Source organism: Phasianus colchicus, chromosome 11 (assembly GCF_987193195.1).
Source record: "Phasianus colchicus chromosome 11, bPhaCol1.hap1.1, whole genome shotgun sequence".
Taxonomy (NCBI): Eukaryota; Metazoa; Chordata; class Aves; order Galliformes; family Phasianidae; genus Phasianus; species Phasianus colchicus.
The window spans coordinates 7,611,839-7,631,979 of record NC_143446.1 but is presented as its reverse complement, the minus strand read 5'-3'; the positions used below and the strand labels follow the sequence as shown (position 1 = coordinate 7,631,979).

The following is a 20,141-nucleotide window of genomic DNA, read 5'->3' as shown; positions in this document are numbered from 1 at the left end:
CAATCCTGAAATGCAGTGAGAGAAGAAAATGGAGAGTAAGAGATTGTATCCTTGCAGTCTGACTTACAAGAAACACTAATAGTGTTCTTAGTTTCTGAGTTCATGCTGGTGAATTAACAATGCCATTCACAGTTGTTTTAAAAATTTTAAATTTCAAATTTCATTTCAGCAGGTGAAAGGGGTTTTCAATAGAATGATGACCCTAACCTTCTCCTATCATAATTTTAAAATATTTTTAATATAAGTTTTTCTAAGGCTCCTTTTGTAATAACATTTTGTGTTCTCTCGCATGTTTATTTCAGGTCATCCAAGCAACAATTGAAAAGCACAAACAGAACAGTGAAACCTTTAGAGCTTTCAATAGCTCTTTTTCTCAAGAAGAGGAACATCTTCCAGATTCATCAGTAAGTATGAGTGCTTAATTCTTCTTTGCTGTACCAGTTACACCGACAGTTAAATTGCATTTACTCAGCTAAGTTTCATACACTGTCGTCTTATTTCTTGGTTTTGTTTTACATTACAGTACAGTCAGCTCTATTTCTCTGGCTCTCAAATGCATATCAGTCATAGTTATTCAACCATGCAGGTATGGAATAAATTACCCAGTGTAATTCAGTGCAAGAGACCTATCAGTCATGTTTTCCAGATGAGTGGCTCATTTAGCATAACAGGTGTAATTCTTCAGTGTTATGAGTGGTTGGCTGCCTGGAATGATGTCTGTGTGCCTGAGAGATTTCCTTCATTACCTTTCCCCATCTCCTTAGAGATGTATTTTTTTACTTATTTTTTTCTTCGTCTTTTCTTATTATTGAAAAAGTTCTAAGCAGTTGAAAGGAAATAAATGCATTTTATAGGAATCTTAACAATACAATTTCAGAAAGGTTCAACTCTTCAACCACATATGCAGAATAGTCTCAAATGTTCAATAGTCTTGAAACTGGAGTGAATTCTCTGTGCTGCATTTGCTAGGAATGTTGCTCTTGGAAGTAGTCGCATGAGGGCAGTGACAATATCTTTTCATTTAACTTCAAAATTATGGTAATAACCTAAACCATAATTGCTTAAAATCTAAAGAGGAAAGTGTCTGGTAGAGGGAAATTTTGGGGAATTTGTTGCAGAGCTGCCTATGTTGATAGGCCATCAGTGGTCAAACTTGGAAGATCTTGGAGCACAGGATCTATCTGGAGAGATTAAAGCTGGGAACCTCTTCATCTTTTTACCCCTTTCCTCCCCAACTTTTATATTATGTGTAATAATCATAGGAACCTTCACTTTCCCAATCTGCCTCAGTCGCTTTGTAATGCTGGATTTTTGTTTAACTGATTTCCCAGGGGACTCGAGAGAGCTGTTAGATATTGCTAGACGTTTCTTTCATCCCAGCACAAGTCACAGACTGGCACCATAGATCTTTGCAAACCTCCAGAGTTTATGATCACATCACTTACAGTGGCCAATGATAGTGTGTTTTCAAAATGTGCTGTATAGCTTACTGATCCTGAACTATTTGTCAGCTAAAAATACTCTGACAAAATTGCAAAATAATCAGTCTGTGTCTGTATTCTTAAGTCCTGGCTGCCTTCAGAACTATTGATGCTCTGATGGAAAGAAATCTTCTGCTAATAGGCAAACTAATAGGCATACTTCTCTCTATCTAATTAAGACAGCGTCTGTTCAACTTCATAACTTATCTTGCTTTGTAAATCCTGTTTTATTTTGTTTCTGTGTTAATGGTGTAGCCTCATGTTTATACCCCAGTCGTTCATAAAACTGAGGCAGGACAGAGTTCTGGTTTATCTCTTGGCTGTGATATGATCATAGTATGCACATTAATTTTTTTTATGTCAGAATACTAACCTGTATTTGTAGGAGATAATCTAATCTGGATAATGAGCTTTGAAGACTGATGTCAAGGCTAAAAGTACCGGAAATTGCTGTCAGTTAAAAAGAGATGGATGTAATTCCGTAAGGAAAACTGGACAAATTGAGAGCATTCTGTGTAGCGGTATGCCTCTGTGAGCAGCAGCTACCATACATACCTCATCATCTTGGTAGGATACTGGGCAGCATGCTTCAGAGGAAAAAATGACAATAATGTTCCTTTTTCACTCTCAAGAGTCAAGAAATACAGATGCTCTCGTGAATTCCAGGCTAGATCTGTAACAGCTACTAGAAATGGGGCTCTGGTTATAATAAGCTTGAAGAAAAATTGCCAAATTGCTTTTCTCCCATCCTTGGCCGTACATTTGATATGTTACAGGGCTCTTGATTAGTTTCAGTTGTGTGTCTGCTGCATGCCTTTGCACGCAATCCTTACGTGCTTTTGTTTTCCCTACTGACTTACATAGTATTGTACAGCCATTGAAGGTTGATCTTTGCCTGTGAATCACCTACAGAAGATTTACACTTTCTTGTAGGTATAAAGCTTTAGCGGTTGACATTTGGACCTGATTCTTGAGATTATCCCTATGCAATAATATACAGCAGTTATGGTTCCTGCTAATATTTTTTCACTAAGATTTCCTTTAAAAAAAAGAAACCACCACCCAGAGGCTGTTGAAAAGAGCATGTCTCTGTCACTCCCTTGCTCTCTCTCTTTGCTGTGCATTTTCTGTTTTTCATGGTTACTGCTTACCTCTTACATAGTCTGCCTAAGTGCAATCCAGTGAGACTGTCAGTTTGGACACTTCTACAGTACATGTAAGACGAATGGTAATAAAGTCCCACCTGTCAAGAGGGAAATAATTCAGTGTCATTGCCAGTCGGTCTCCAGCAGGGTTACTGCCACGGAAATCTTTTGAAGACATCTTTACAGAAAGCTTCAAAGCTCTTTGTGGTTTAGTTCCTGCAGAAAGGGGACACTCATTTCTCTGCACTTCATTTTCATCTGCAGCATTTCAAGAAAAAGTTTGTTGTTGTTATTTTTAAGTGTATAAAATTATTCCAAAGGAAAATAACCTGTTTTACAACTGCTTGATCTCAGAAGAGTGGGGGCTCATAGTATGTGGCAAGGAAAACATGTGGAGAACTGAGTGACATCCCTGAGATACGAGAGTTGGCAGTGCTTCTGTTAATTGAATTGTGATTTTTAGAATGTCTGTGTTCAAGTTGTTCTGTGTTGTTGTGTTTCCCTCAGATAGCAAGTACGAGCTCTGTGGAATCGATGCCAGGAGCAGACAGTGGTGCATTTGGAGGGGTAAGTAATTCAAAGCTAATACTTTGGTAGTCTGGGGTGTTTTATGTTTCTTTTCCATCAGGAAAAAATCAGAAATATTTTATAGTTTATATCCCATTGTTAGTTGGTGCAGCTGTGCTGTCCTTAACTTCTTGTCTGAGTTATACTCCCGGCTATTCGCAGGGCTTTGTGCCATCAGGGAGTGTAAATCCTCCTCTCCTGGTACGTGCTGCACCAGTGGTGAACCTAGCGTGAGGGATGTTGATTGTTACTGCTGTAGATTGTGGTGTGGTTTTTTTAAGTTCTGATGGGGAGCTAGACCGAATGCTTGTGGGGATGAGAACAAAAGGAAGCCAGACTGGTTAACTCTGACATTTTGTACAAGTCAGCATTTCACCTCCACAACCAAATTTTGATGAGGATTTCTTCCATAACATGCTTTCTGTATTTCTGGCAATACAGAAGAGTAGGTGATAGTGCCTTTGTACATCTCTGGCCTTCCAGTGATTGGCTACTGCAAAGGCGAGGTATATTTAGAAAAAAATATTTTTCATTTTGCTCTTGTAACATCTGTGATTGCTTCTGAGCAAGATAAGCACTGCTTCAAAAAGAAGATTGAGTCCTTAGTAAGGTCATCTTCTATGTATTTATTTTGTTAGCGCTCGTATCTTTTACTTCTAAAGTATTTTCAGAGAATAATAGATTTTCAGGAAATGCCTTAGGGTCAGCTGAAATTTACTGAGAAACACAGAAACAACAATAACAAAAAACCAACACAAAGTACTATAGGATATTATATATTAGCTTGGAGCTACTTAGAAGGCTCCTCTGAATCTCTCTCCAAGGCTGTGACCTATTGGTAAAGTTTACAAACTATCAGTGAAACACTGTTAAACATGCCAGCAGCCTGACCTGTTCTAACAAGAGTTTATTACAAGTGTATTCATCAGTGTACTTATATTAAGTTGCTACTTATTATTTGTTTACACTTCTACAATTTTTACAATTTTAAAGTAAAATTAAAGTAAAATTTTTACTTTTACAATTAATGGCCCTGTTGATTTAGTTGCAGTTGCTATAGGGAAGTAACTATGAAAAATTGCCTAAATAGTACTTAAACACTTCTGTTGGCCTGTGGGATAAACACACTTCAGTTGTAGCTAGATAACATATTTAGATCCTTCTGGTTGATTATAGATGTTTATGTCAGTGATTTGCATAGTGTATCTTTTTTGTTAAGTTGCATATGAAAAGAAAGTTTTAATTCCTGAAATATAAAAGTTGCATTAACATCTCAAAGCTATATATATATTTATATATATGGATCGTGTTAGCATGAGCAATGAATTCAGATGTAAGTTGCAGTTTAAAAAAATAATAATAATAATAATTTTTAATGACATCCCTTTAAAGAAGCATTTCAGTGTCTTTATGAGCAAGTACATTTTGAGCTTCACAGCTTCCACATGCAAACCACTTGGTGGTAGTGGTGGTCAGCAAACTGATACCTCCTTCCTGTGGTTTTGCTGAGTCTGTTGAAGAATCTGCTGGCACTTCCTTAGCATTGCACGTTACATAATCAGACAATAAAAACAAAGCAGAAGGTGTAACCTCTTGTTGTGCAGTATGTGGTGGCTGTTTGCTGTAGTGCACAGTTCATATGGCTTAATACTAAACTTTCTGTTTGCAAAAGGAAAGTACAGCCCATTGGAAGATTGTCTTGCATGTATGACACTGGCATATGAGAAACAAGCTGAATACTTTTGTTGTCGTGCAAAGTATGAAATACATGAAGGATTTTAATTTCTCACATATATTCAGCATTTCCAGAAGTACCTGATGATGTTCTGCCCCACTGTGGGTGTCTGCAAACATGTAATTTATAACTGGAAAATATGCAGCTATGTAAGCATGGAAATGCTTATGAGGAAAAAAAAGATTGAAAACATCTTTGGTGCTCGTGCATCTGCCCATATGAGCCTCATCAGCCTTGTGTATGTTGTGTGTGCAGCATTCAGCCTGGCTGTTGGAACAAATTGAAATACATTACAAGTAAAAAACAACAGAAAACAGTCTGCTGAGCCCACTGTGTTTCCTGCTGTTCCTGTGAGCTCTGGTGTTTCTTCTCTGCTTCTCCACATCACACTACTGATTTGATGTCTGCTTTCCTAAGCACTCCAGCCACAGGCCCTGACCTTGCAAACATTACCGTCCTAGGCATGAGTTGTACCTATCCAGTTTTTCCACCAGAACTTTAAAGCTGAGGAAAGTGAAAACATTTGCCATGATTTAGAGAGTATAATGCAAATGAGTGACCAAAACAGCTCAGTCTGAAATAAACTGGTGTAGATTCTGGCTCTGAACAGATTTTGTGTGTTTTTTTTTCACTGACTTAAAAACAGGACTGGGTACATCAAGAAAGACAAATCTAGTGATTCAAGTACGTTAGTATCAAGAATCCAGTTGAGGCTAGGGCAGCTTTAGTTTCCCTTTCAACATACATCAATGGTAAATGTCATTTGTGTAATAAATGACTCATTTGCAAAGTGACTTTTGACGAATTAAGCTTGTGAATTACAGTGCATTTCCTTGTTTACTACAAAAAACCTCTCTTTTCAGATAGTTTACATGGAGGTGTCAACCTCCTGGATGAGATGGCTGATTGCCTGTGCAGCAGAGTCTGTTGCTTTCCACAGGGATTGAAAGTAAAGCACGTCTCACTTCTTTCCCAGTGTCAGCAGTTAAATAAGATGTATTCAATGTTTTTCTTCTCAAATTTGTCAAGTTTTAAAGAAAATACGTTTTCATTTTTGTTATTAGCAATGTTTCAGACTCGTGTATTCTTACTGTATTGTCATAATGTTGGGAAGTGTTAAGAAACATGGTGGTATTTATCAAACACCTGGGGAGCTCTTCATACAGGGCCTTTTTGGATCAGTGAAATTTGTATCAAAAGCTTGCTGTATGCTATGGCACAAGTTAAAATCTGTCTAAAATAAAATCTGTCTAAAATAAAAGCCCAATGCATAGCTATCACAACATAAACCAGACCTAATAGAATAGCTTTTCAGTTTTCTTTCCTTTGACAAATACATGGGTCGTGTATTTCTGTAAGTGAACACTGCCCAGTGTTTCACGTTGGTGAGAAGTCAAAGATGAGAGCCCTTGAAGGAAATATTCAACTGCAGTCATTTCTGTATTACAGAAGCATGCACAGGTGTGCTGATGGTTATTTCTGTTGAAGTTCAAATCAAGTAAACCAGTTTCCACATAAGCAGTAAATTCACTTCATATTGGAGAAGCTTCAGCATTTTTCCTATGCAGGCATAGGAAGGTATCAATCAAAAGCCAAAAACTGATTTTTTGGTTAGTATTCTTCGAGATTATCTTCTAGTAACTGCTCACAAGCTTAAATGGTGGCTTCATTCATGGTCTTGCAGTTCTAGTAACACAGATGAAATTGTTAACAGAAGAATCAAAAAGCTTTTTATTCTGTGTTCAAATGTTGACTTTTAAGAAGAGGAGAAAATAACGTTTGTCAGTGATGTAGTGTTCTGATCAAACAACTTAAGGGGAATCCATTCCCAGTCACTAGAAGGAAAAGCAGTCTCATAAAAAATTAAATAGCACTGTCATCAAAATTGGAATAAGAAACAGAAGAGGACTGGCCAACTTCTGTGATACAAATAAAAATTATGACTCTGTAGATTGCTCTTTGTCAGTAAAAGAAAGATCAGGTTGCCTTAATTATGTGCCTCACTTGGAGGGCTCTAATAGTGTCTGAAAGGAACATTTTGCCAGTGAATCACCCAAGGCATTGTTCAGTTGTTGTAATTCAGTGTTGTGCTGGTTACATCTGGTTCTTTACAAGAAAAGTGAAATTCTTCGCTCTGCTTGTGTGTGTGTTGGATTTGCAGGCATTTTGCATTGCTGAACAATTAATATGTATGTGGATGAGGGTATGGTAATTTTCCTGAATGAGCAGTCCCATCTGACTGTGCTTCACCAAACTGAATTGCAAAACATCCCATATGCTTGTATCAAAGTTTGAAACGTTGCAATAGCAGCTGTTGTAAATTTAGTAAAAATTAAAAGATCCAGTCTAATTAGAAGTAATTACTTGTGGTTTTGTCCCCATTACAAGCCAGGGTGATTGCAATAGCTGTGCAGAAAGATGCTGTTTTCCTCTGTACCCAGGGAACATCAGGACAGAGACTCAGAGAGGCTGAAAGATGTAGGAGTGGTGTCAGCAGTCAGGCTGGACGTGGAGAATTAGTTCTGGCCATCAGAAGTCACGAAATCCCACACCAGGAGCACCCAGTGACTGAACCAGCATTTCCACCTTCGCCTTTGGCCATTAGCAGAGTTAGCATGAATTCTTTTCTAGAATTACTTGAATACTGTGAAACCCAAGGAGGATCTTTGCTCTCTCAGCGTGAGAGCTCTGTGAGTTATGCTATGATGTGTATTTTTTTCCTTCAATCATATAATTGCATTTTTCATTTCAGAGCGATTCCTGTAGGAAATCTTCCAAGTCCAAGCGGGACAAGGAGAAGCAGGCATGCAAGAGCTGCAGTGAGAGCTTTAACTCTATCACTAAACGGCGGCACCACTGCAAGCAGTGTGGAGCAGTAAGTTGCAGAATGCACTGAGGCTTTTAATTTCTTTTGCAGAGAGCGTAGAAGATATTCTTTATTTTTTCAGTGCAGGAGCTAAATAGATTGTTCATGGCAGGTTGTTGACAGAGCAGATCTTCCCACTTGCTTTAGTGCCTCAGAGGCAGAGCAGAAAAGAGCAAATGTCTGCTGCTGTTTTCAAGTGATGTAGTCTGTGCTACTTTACAGGCATGTACTGCATCAGTGGTTAAAAAGAAAGGTGATGCATTCTCTGGGAACGTGCATATGTCGGGGAGGCGGTTGCCAACTTTGCAGAAAAAAAAAATGGCCTTCCAGTGGCCCTGCTAGCTCTTTCTGGGATGAGCAACTGAACATACAGTATTTAATATGAATAATCTCTTCTTTTCCTAAGGCAGAATTGTCACAAATTGCTTGTTCCAAAGTGCTTGGAAAGTTTGAAAAAATGAGTGCTGGAGGTGCAGGGCCAGGTTACAGAGGGCACTTAGCTGCCCTTTCCCAGTGCCATTCACTGACAGCTTAATGCTCAGATTTTTCTGGAAATGGCATCCATAGCCAAGATGAGATTGATTTCTGTAACGTGACTTCAAACCTCCCTTCTGTTACTTGAGTTTCACAGTTCAGTGTTTCCAGTGTTACGAGTACAGAATAATGTTATTTAAATACCGTTATTCATTTGGGAAGTGGAGATAAATTTTCAGCTGGAAGGAGATGTAAATGCATAGCTAAGATGTTTAGAATACTCAGTCTCAGCAATCGAAACAAAATTACTGCGGAGGAGACATCTTTGCAAAGAGCTGGGATTTTCAGTTTTCCGATTTTTTTGTTCTGTTTTAATAATAGCTAAAATCATAAAATGTTTCTGTATGTTTAAAATGCTCTACTGTAAAGCTGAGTATTATTTAAGAAGGGAAATAATAATTTTCCCCTATAGACAGAGAGATGATAAGAATTACATTATTAATAATTTATTGTTAAATGTCTTCTGACATGGCAATAGCAGCAAATGAAAGAAGTTAAATTGCCTCAAGGAAAGACTATCACGTTTCTAAAAATGCCAGCTTGTTTTTGTTTATATAACTTGGCAGAACGGCTCTTCACTTAACGCTTGCTGAATTAAAGCAGTTACCTTCTTTCAGTCCTGCAGTGAAGCATGTAATAACATATACTTGTAACCGAAGGGCATTTGCAGTGTATTATTATACAGTAACTTCTGAATAGATGTTGAATCCGTCTGACTGCCCTTGTGTTGCACCCCGGAGGACAGTTTTTCTCCTTGTGCAAAAGCTAGTAGATTTAAGTCTGGAAGCAAGTTCCAGAGCTGCAGATCCATCACTCTTTGCAGGCACTGATTTCATGGGATGATGTTTCTTTGCGTGTTCTTGGAATCAAAGGCTGTTAATTTGGCATCAGACAAAAATTGTAATGCATATTGTATTGGGCTATGTTCATAAAATGGTTGGTAATTTTGGATGCCTCAGTTCTTTCAGGCTGAACTGCCTACTAATGAGGAGGTGCCAGCCACCTTCACTCCAAAACTGTCTTATGATTGGTGTTGAGAAACACTGATTGCCTTGTAAACCTAAGCTCTTTTTAACTCAATTATAAAGTATTCCCCAAGAGGCATGTGTTTTGCTTGATGGGTTTCTTGGGATGGGATCACAAAGATATTAATTCTTAATGTAGGTAAATAAAGTAAGTATTGTAGATCGATCGCTTTATTTTATATTTACAAAAGTTTTCAGGATTTTACTTCAGTAATGTCCATTCTGCAATTCAGTTTTAGAGTATAGATAAGATTACATTTTAATATTGACTAATACAGCACCATCCTTCTGATACAGGTGATCTGTGCAAAATGCTCGGAGTTCAAACCACTTGCAGATAATAGTCGTCACAATCGAGTGTGTAAAGAGTGTTTTCTGCAGCTACCACTAAGCCCATGCAGCCCAGGAGTGGAAGCAGTAGGAGAACAGAAGAAAAGACAAGCTGCAGAGGTATGATGTTTAGCTAAGAAACATCTGGTGTGCTAACTGCCCTTGTGTGTCTATTACCATTATTATTATTACTGTTATTCAAATGCATTTGTTTAAAACAAATCAAATCATTTGGTTGCTTTTTTTTCCTACAGTGACATTTGAACGTTCATGCAAACTGAATCCTGTTTGTTAGTGGGGGTGTTCCCCATAGGATGTTTATGGTATAGGGATGCACACAGGTTTTGCAGATAAGCTTCAGCTTTCAAAGTAACAAAAGATAGGAAAAGCTTCTGGTTACTTTTTGTTACAATGCATTTCCAACCTTGAGTTTCTCACTGTAACTGTGGCAGAGCTTGGCAAAGTAGGGTTAGGGGGTTTTTTGCACTCTTGCCAAAATATCATTAGAACACGTTTTTCTTACTTGATTGTGCAAAAACATGAGATCCTTTTTGAAAGACTGTCAGGACTCACCGAAATATCCTTAACCCTGCTAGCAGGCAGACTGTTTTCTCCAAGACACAACTTCTGCAAATTGTACTGCATAAGCTGTTGCTTCACAATTGCTGTGGATGTCACCAAGCTTTATACTGTGATAGCAGCATCACTTACCTTTATTTTTACAAAAACAAGAATTGTGTTGGCAAAGTGGTTTGTTTTCATCTTCCAATAACTGAACCTTCTCTTACCAATGCTTTTTTTAGACTACAGGAAGAGCTGTGAGTACTATTACATGCAATGAATTTCATGGGTCATCTTGAAGAAAAGATTTTTATTTATTTTACCTTTGAATTACAGCCAGAAGTCATTCAGAAGTCACTTCATGTATAAAAGGGGCCATTCATTTCAATTGAAAGTGGACCCACAAAGGCTTATCTTCAGAGAGTATATCAGATTTTGGAAAGTGCTACTGAAACACCAGGAGATCTTAACTTCATGAACCATCCTTCCCCCGATATACTGACATATGCTAACCTGGCTTGAATACTGCGTGGAAAACCAGCAAACAGCTGCAACCTATGCTGAAAAACATCAAACTGAAAAACCTCTTTCTTGAAGCCTCTCTTTATAGCCTCCAGACTGCCTTTCAGCTTTGTTATACTTCCTCAAGAGAAGCAACCTGCATGGAAAAGAGCTAAACTGTGCAAGAAATACAGACCTGTTGGTGCGCATCCAGAACTCTTGCAATGAGTGCTTGCTCAAATAGAGCCACCTTGGCCCTTGCCCCCATACTTCCCAGAATGTTCTACTTATTTCTAGGCTACTAAATGTCTCGGAGGTCACCACATTGATAAAAACTACTGCTGTGTGCCAAATTGAACTCTGCTACTCAGATTCTTTTTCAGCTTTGTGCTCCCCAGTACACCTAGAGTCTCAGAAATATAGAGTAGAGCTACAAATGCGTGTTGTCCTTCCCTAAACTCACATCTCCACAGAGCATGGAGAAGATGGAGCAGATTCTGGATTCTGAGCTTTACACCGTTGAAAACTTCATGTATTCGAAATAGCTGTGCCTAAAGATGAGGTGCACTTAATACGCTTCAATACAGCCTGAGGTATCTCACGATAAATTTTCCAATACTGTTTCAGTGGAGCTGTTTGCCAGTGAAGTGAAAACCTACACATACCCAGCAGTGAGCTACGTTAATCTGAAAAGCCAAAGAGCAAACCAGTGAAATGTGACCTATGGCTTTACTTCAGAAAGCAGATTACAGCAGAAAGCTGCAAAAACCGAGGAGAAACACTTATTTTTCCTTTATACACTCATGCTTCTAGCCTTGTGCTAAGTCTTCAGAGGATCAGGTAAAATGCAAGAGAATATGGATATGAAAAAGAAAGATCAGAGGCAGGCTTTTTCTTTCCCTCCTATTTACATGAAACTGTCTTCACAAACCTAATAGCATCTGAGGAGACTGCTGCTTTTCAAATGTTATTAGCAGAAATCCTTGGGAGACTTCCGTGCAAAGTCTGATGTGAAAAGGAATTTTCCTTTTCTTTGCTTTTTATCAAAAGACAGAAATTTCTTCTTTTTTTTTTGCCGTAGCACTCTCTGATTTGGCTTATGTCTCTGCAGCCATGCACAAGAGTGTCTGTTAATCCCAGCGCTGAGAAGATGTGAATGACAGAAGCACAAGTATCTGCATACAGTTCTTATTCTTAACTCCAAACATTTCCCATCTCTCTTGCAGCAGTAATCTAAAACAAGCGCAGAGCACTTGGTGCACTGCTTCTGAATGAATGAACCAAGTACACTGTCTACACAGTAATTCTAAAATATAGAGAGGCACCAGCTTTCTCTTTGCTCTCTCCTTTCCCAAAATACTTGTTTCAGATATGTAAAGTGTGATCACTGTTGGCTGTGCAGTGAAGCAGATTATGAAAGTGGGTTGTGGAAGATTGGCACTCTGTAGGGCAGGTTCCAAGCAACCATTATTTCTTATTTCTAGGCTCGTGCTACTTTACCAGTGATATTAGAGGTGTCTTCTGTACAGACTTGCAGCAACACCATCCCTTACGTACAAAGGAGACTCACTGATGCTGAAGCACATTTTTCATTAATTTAAAATCACCTCCCAGTCTGCTTTGCTAAGCAAGAAACTAGCAGTGTCATCTTAATTGCCATTCTCAATTTACTTCGTAGAAGTGAAATTTAACTTCCTGTCCACTGGGAACAGCAGTTCAGCATCTGCCTCTATTACATGGAATTCTGCTATTTCTTGATGGTATATAATGATGATTAAACTTTGTTTTAGTTATGGTCTGTCCAGCATTTGTCCTTCGGTATTGTTTGACTCTGGAAAACTAAGTATTCTAAGTATTTTTATTCTGTAAACATGATAGAAACAGCTCTCTTTTGTTCTTTCTCCAGAAGCAAAGCTTATTAGCACCTGAAAACAGCCTCTTCAGCAGCTACCTCCAGTTCCTTGAAAAAGGGAAGACTTGGTACAAAATGTGGGTGACCATCCCCAAGACTGAACCTCTTGTTCTGTATCTGCAAGGAATTAGCCAGGTAAAGTGACATTCATGAAGGTTATCATACAGCAAAAAAAAAGCATAAGTTTAGTTGAGAAATAGGTCAAAGGATTTGACTTGGTTGCAACAACAGAAATGAACTTGGTATTCTGAATTCAGCACAAAGCCTTGGAGATCTCAGATTTCCTTCTTATCTGTAGTTGCTACTGATACAGTTGTGAGCAAATGTTTCAAGTCCCAGCTTTTTGAATTTAATTTTTTTTAACAATGAAGAACAAAATAGGGATAAATAACTTCTTGTTTTGTTTTGTTTTCCAGAGGCTTCAGATTCATGTATTCAAAAGTTATATTACCTTAATATTAAGGAAAGCACTTTACTATAAAATTAGTAGAACTGTGAAGCAGTCCTAAACAATTCAAGCTTTTTTTTTTTCTGTTTTTTTCTTCTTTTTTTTCTTATAATTAAGGCTCTTCTATGTTGTATTACAGGAGTTTGTGGAAATAAAGATGTTCTTCATCCTCAAAAAGGGAGTCTCTTTTGTAAGGCTTGTCATAGCACCATGATTTTACCATTACTACAAATAATTGCTGTAGGAAGCTTTTTTTTTTTTTCTTTTTTCAATGAACTATTGAAGCTAGCTAGCATTATTGTGTGATAAAATAAACTCAAAGACAGAGATTCAAATCATACTTCCTTAGCCCTGATGATGTCATGTGACAGTACTGACACTAGATCCCTCACTTCCAGTTTTGTATTTGGAATTTGATAACATTTATATACAGCTTCGCTTCATCTTCTGGATGGAATAAAAGAGGGGATGGGGCTCTCATTCAGCCTGCTACTACCGTGCTGTATGTGTAATGATATGAGGGATTTTCTTTTAATTAGCATCACTTCATATAATTTGGCTGGCAGTGGTCTGAAAACTAAATATTACCCATGATTTTATAAGGTATTTGAAGTAAAGTTTACCATGTAGCAAAGGTTCAGCTAGAAATACGTGTTGTCTTTGGAACTGTATTCATTTTGCTTCTTGTCAGAGAGAACACCTCTGGTTTTGAACAAGTATGTCTAATGTTGTAGTGCTTGAGAAGCTGAATGCTTAAATTTAGAGCTCCAGACAAAGCCCACTTGCTAAAGCCCTCACTGGCAAAATATCCAACTTCTCCCACGGGCAGTGAGCTGCCTGGGTTCTCTTCCAGTCAACAGGAGATGCATGACTGAAATTACAAGTTGAAACGGCAAACTGCCTCAGACAAAACACTAAAACTAGTGCAACAGAACCAATCTTTAGATCTTTGTGAAGTCAGTCAGGGGAAACAAAAAAAGCTCTAAGAAGCAAAGCAGAGAGAAGAGATTTACTGCAAAACTTCAGTTGATGTGAAAATTACACATCAGCAAAGCACCAGTGCAAGCCCTGTATCCCATGTAAACTGTGCCAGAGTGTCTTTTGCTCCTTGGAGAGCATCAAATATTGATGTGAGGCCTGATGTCAGGGCCAAGAATCAATGTCCTGACTGCAGCAGATATTAAGATAAATCCATTCTCAGACCTCTCATGTTTTTCTTGAATACATTAATTCATCCTAACTTACAGACAAGCTTGGGCAAGGAGAGCAAGAGCAGGAAAAGAGAGGTTTGAACTCTTTGGCTTTCCTCACCCAGGAGCAGTGTATGTCATCTAGAGGTGACTGGAACTAGAAGTTGCAGGAATGCAGCATCTCTTACATGGTGTGACCTAGAAAGAGAATTTCTCCTAGTGCTCAGCTGATTGTCTCAGGACAGCATAAGTAATAACCCAAGAGACGTAAAACAGATATATTTAGCACAAGCAGAAAGATGTTCAATCCCCCAGACCCTCTTCTGACAGTCATGTAAAGCCATGGTCAAAAGCTGGAGAAAGTTCTGTGCTTCATATGCTGTATTCTTTCTTCTGTGTCCTGCCAAATTTGATCTTGAGCCTCTTCTGATATTATTAGTAAGATCCCATATTTTAGGGGAAAGGGTGCCTTTGTCATTTGATTGTCAGTTTTATGACAGTTGAATATAGTGGGTAGTGTCCTCAGCTATTTTAGATGCAAGATATATCACCCAACAGAACAGCAGGAAAGCATACAGGACAAGGTTAATCTGTTTTACATTCAACAACCAAGCCTGGATTTACTATCAGACACCAGAAGTACAGGCTGAGACTATAAACAACATCAATGAGTCCTTTCTTCAAAGGACTGCTGTTCCCATTCACATACTTGCTTCATCTTCCCTTTAGCATCCAACTGAAGGGGAAAAGTTACAAAGTGAATCCTTAACATTAACCCAGTGTTTCTACTAGTTTGAATTTATGCAAAATACATGAGAAATACAGCTCCCAGAAGAGGTACCTTTTGGGAATAATATTGCCAACAGTGATATTAAAGGTCTTGAAACGCAGATCAAGTGAAGCATGACTGTGGGAGCATTTGTGAAAGTTGTGGGATTATCTTAAAAAAAAGATAGTTGCCTCTTGGGAAGGAGGAATAAACCAAACCCAGTCTGGAACTCCTGGTACACTAATGGTGGCCCTGACAGCATTTACACTGTGTGCTGCAGAAGGGATTTCATGCAAATAGCAGAATGACTCTCAGGCTTTAAAATAGCAAGAGCTGTGTTCTTTTGCTTTATACACTTGTTCCAACAGAATGAGTAAATCTCCTGGGTGTTCACAGTTTAAATTTTGTACAGGGCTTTATGCATGAGGATAAAATTCACAGTTTATTTAGGTATGGAAATCATACCAATTTTATCTGTCCTCAGACCGAGACTGGATTTGTGCAGCTGTTTGTCATGTTTATCCAACTAGGAGTTTGCTTGTAAGCACAAATCACCTCAGGCTTAAGGATGGCTGGTTTTGCTAAAATTGGGCTCTTTCCACAGATCCTGACTGGAGCTTCTCATTCTTCTCCTGTTGCCCTGTATGGACAGCTGGCTCCAAGGCACCTACACTAACTTCTGTGTCATTGAGAAATGCAGACTTAAGGAAGCACAGCTAGCTAGAGAAGCAGTTAATTTTGGAGAAATGCAGAGCAGGAATCTGGCATAGCCAGGTGCTTGATCCAAGTGAAAACTGTGCTTTATAACTCCCTAAGAAAAATCCTGTATTTGTCACTTAAATGTGGTTTACTCCTAGCGAATGAGAGAGTAGCTGATTTTGGTTCAGCTTGGGGTTAATAAATAAGAGATTTTTTTTGTAGCTCATTAGTTGACCTTGTTGAAGCTTTAATTGGTTCTGCAGAAAACAAAGCCTGTCCCTTTCTTGTGGTTCTGCAGAGCTGTATGTCTTGGTCTGTGATCCGGTCAGAAGAATCTTTCACTGATTTGTGCAAGTTTCAGGTTAGGTCAGAAGTGGGTAAGGTGCTCTGTGTGATTGTGCAAGAGGGCTTATACAGTACAAAAGGAAGTGTAGGAAAAGATGTCTGTATTGAGGGTGCCTGGAACAGACCTTCCCACAGAGGCTGAGTGCTTCACCTCTTACCTGACAGCAGTGCACTTCTAAGAAACTATTTAAATCCCTTCTTTGTGGATCAGGCAGGTGCATAGGAAGTCACAAGCACATCATATTAAGAAAAGGCCAAGGGCAGTCTGTTTAATTTGTGTCTGCACATACTGGGTAGGTGTAACACGTACATTTCAAACATCAGTTTGCTCTTATACAAACGTTGCAATTTTTCACTGTCGTGGGCAAATTCTAATTTTCCATGTGATAAGGCTCAGTGTCTATTTCTTAAAACTTAAATACAGGATCTGCAGAGCAGACATGGTGGAACTTGCTTGTGCTTTTGTGCATTCTTTGTCCACTGTGCTGTCCTGTACCATTTGCTTTAGCTATGCCATATAGCCAAGTCTAGGTCTACTCAGTATGTGCCAGTTCTGAATTCTGCATATGCAGGACCTGGAAACTGTATGCTAATCAACACAGTGAACAGCACTTCGAAGAGGAACTTAATTCTTCTGTGAAGCTGCTTTAAATCTCCTCAGATAATGTGTGGTCTTCAAGCATATGGCCCTGACATTTTTGTATTATCTACCATTTTGTAAGAAATGGTTGATAAATTAATACAGGCTTCCTGATTTAATAGATGTTGTACATGCAGGTTTTTGTTTGCGTTGATGTGAGCAGTTGTGAGACATGCATTATTTTAGCCTGAGTGTTAGAAAAACAGATTTTTAATTGCTATTGTTCTCAGCGCTCTGGCTCCCTTAGAGATGTATTAAGTCATCTGTATTCAGTATGGGAAGAGGAGAATGTTGTCAGGTCTGATGCAGACATTGAGTAGGCTGCTACACACGTAGCTGCAAGAAGACAGCGTCTCCTTACAGATGCTTGGTGTCTGACTGGTTTGGACTTGAGATTTGGGACCTAACACTGAAGGTGCTGGCATCATGTGAAACAAGCTGCTTGCTCTCTACCTGCATACAGCTTAGCAGAGGAGTTGCTTTATGCTCAGGATGTGACTGTTAGAGAGCTTTATTGCTACCTACATCTGTGAGTCAGTCTGGCTTTTAAAGGATGGCAGAAAATCTGAGTTTTGACTTTCCTTTGCAATCCTGACAGGGGTCATAAATAACCCAAGGCCTGCTGAGAAGATTCGCTGATTGATTTGAAATTTGAAATTCTCTTTTATTTCCTAGTCTCTTCCCTGGTAGTTGTCGTTGTGGCTCTCAGTGTTCAGCTCTGTGTACTTGTCATCCTTTAACAAACTTTCAAACGTTCCATGGGGTCCAGAGGTCTACATGCAGCTGTTTGGAGCTGGACACGATTGCCTGTACCTAATGAAATGATTTTCATTGAAAGAAAATGTGTAGCTTATGTAAAGTTACATGAAAATCCCCAGTAATCACACTGCTGGACCTGTATTCAAGTAGAATTGGTTGCAGGCATTTTACATTTTCCCTTTCCTCTTCTTTTAGGATGGACGGGGTCCGCGTCCTATTCCTCTGCCGGGATACGAAGTCAGTTTTCCAGGTTCTGGTGAGAAGTTTGAAGTGAAACACGTTTTTAAGCTCTGCCAGTCCCAGCAAACTATATATTTCAGTGCAGAAGATGAAGAGCTGCAGCTGAAATGGATGGAAATTCTCGCCAAAGCAGCCAAAGGGGAAACTGAAGATGTAGCTGAAGGGCTCAGCAACCCGTAGAGCAAGTTCCATTTAGTTTCTTTTGTACATGCTATAAACCATCACTTGAATTTTGGTATTCATGGCACTTTGAAATCTGTATGGCTTTATATTTTCATGTGTCTGCATAGGAAATTCAGTGGTTTCTCTCCTTTTATTGTACATTTCTCACGTACAGTAGTTATCTGGCATATGTTATGTTAATGGAAAAGGTAGTTGTAGTTGTTGGTGGTGTTGATGCTGGTTTAAAAAAAAAAAAAGACAAGGAGAAAAGCATTAATTTTATCAAAGGTAATGGAAAACCATTGGTCTCTTGTTTTCCTAAATGTATATTTTCCAGTCCTTTTGATTGCTGTTCAGTGCAGGATGTGTATAGTCTGTGATTAGTTCTATAAATGCTGCCTCTTAAGTTAAATGTTGTAAAGGCTTGTGCTGGCCACTGACATTCCGTTCACTGTCCTCTCCCTCCTGGTAAAAGGTCTTTGTGAAGTGTGAGCAACGTACTGAATATTTTCTTTTGCTAAAACTGTGTCTCTGCTATTTTGAGATGACCTGTTCACAAGACAAATACTGTAGAAGGGACTTCTAAAAGTGACTGCAAAACTGTGCAGGGAAGAACATTAAGAAGCCTCATTGATTTTAAGCATTTATAATATTGTTTTGTTTTCTTTTGAAACCAATACCTTCCTTACTTCTATTTGAACCCATTTTAATGTAAGTGAACAAATGTTTTATACTGCCAACTGGGATACGATCAATAAACAAGAACATTTTTAGTACACACAGTACAAAAAGGTGACTTTTTTATTGCTGTACTGGTTAATTTAAAAGTGCCCTAGGATTTATTTATATATTTTGTAAATAATGTTTCATAAGTATTTTAAGAATTTCTAAAAGATCTGAGCTAATTAACAGGATTTAGTGCTTAGAATAAGACATATTTGTATGAACTGAATTTGTAATTTAATTTTCCTGTTCACTTGTATTTGTCTAATTTTCAAACTTAAGTGCTTATCTATTTAAATAAAAATTCATGCAGTTAACTCCTGAGCCAGATCTCCAAGGCACAGCAAGCTTTAGGTTGGCATTTAATATAGGTTAAAAAGAGGGAAAATAAAAAAAAAAAAAAAAAAAAAAGGACTGTGTGTTCCTAGTGGTAGCAAGCATGTAGTTCTGATAAAAATGAAATAAAATCTGTCACAGTACTATAATTTTTAAATGGTTTGGTTTAACTTTTGTTTCCTCTTCAGCCTTCTGCATTTTGTGATATTGGTAGAAAGAAAGAGCTGCTCCATACAGCCAGAATTGGTTAGAATTGCTGAAAATTAGTGATCTCCATCAGTGAGTGTATTTCTTACCTATAGAGAAGGATTTGCTTGTGGGGCTTTTTTCTTTTGTTTGAAACATAGATATAATCAGTTATCTGAAGTCTGCGATGCTAAAAATTTAGAAGTTACGTATTTAATTAGCTGTTGGTAAAGTATCAATGATTTGAATATTCCCTGTCCTCCCTACCTCCTCCCCTCCAATAAGTTAGTGTGAAAAATCTTCCTTGCAAGGTGATTTTTATGGTATAAGTTATGAAAAGGAATTCTTTTCAGCGTGTGTTATTCGTCCTCCCAAACCCCCCCATCCCAGGCTTCCTGCCTAAATGTAATGATTTAGGATCCTTGCCTTGAAAATTTACTGCTTTTGTAATCTTAGTGTATTTTTTTCTTTTATCCATCCTCCTTGTTCTGCTCTTTCTTTGTTACCAAGAGAGAAATAAGAAAGAAGAATGGTAAAGCACAACAAAAGGAATAAATCACTCATTTTCTAGTTTTATTAACCAAAAGCAAACCTTGTTAGCACACTTTTTTTTTGCATTTTTTTCCATTAGGATCCTCATTTCCTCATTTTGTTTTTTGGTTTTTTTTTTTTACAAGTAACTTTAAGTATGTCAAGGCACTCATCTAAGTATTACCTATACCTCAGATCACCTTCTGCTGAAGATGTTCTTTTTTAAAGAACATTATTGTAGCCTGCTTGGAATGGTACCACATCAGCAGGCATCTGTGCCATGGTTCCTGTGCAGTACCTTTGTTTCATTTCCAGCTCATCTCTCCATTTACAAGGGAAACAGCATGGCCCCTGCTTAGAGAATCTCCACTGTATGACTAAGCTCTGCACCCATCAAGAGCTTTTGTAGCCTAAAGCTGGTAACTTAAACCTTGTCTGGAGGGCTGATGCGTGTCC

General features: G+C 38.4%; 1 protein-coding gene across 4 annotated transcripts in view; it reads left to right on the top strand.

Annotated features, from left to right (window-relative positions):
- Positions 1-19,043, top strand: part of FGD3 (FYVE, RhoGEF and PH domain containing 3) — a 100,774-nt gene extending 81,731 nt beyond the window's left edge. For all 4 annotated transcript variants that reach the window (XM_090148148.1, XM_031608455.2, XM_090148149.1 and 1 more), the window contains exons 14-19: positions 303-404; positions 3,134-3,193; positions 7,681-7,803; positions 9,651-9,803; positions 12,652-12,792; positions 17,703-19,043. In XM_090148148.1, the coding sequence (XP_090004274.1) occupies positions 303-404; positions 3,134-3,193; positions 7,681-7,803; positions 9,651-9,803; positions 12,652-12,792; positions 17,703-17,927 (804 nt within the window). In that variant the 3' untranslated portion in view covers positions 17,928-19,043. The remainder of the gene's footprint in view (positions 1-302; positions 405-3,133; positions 3,194-7,680; positions 7,804-9,650; positions 9,804-12,651; positions 12,793-17,702) is intronic.
- Positions 19,044-20,141: the final 1,098 nt, after the last annotated feature.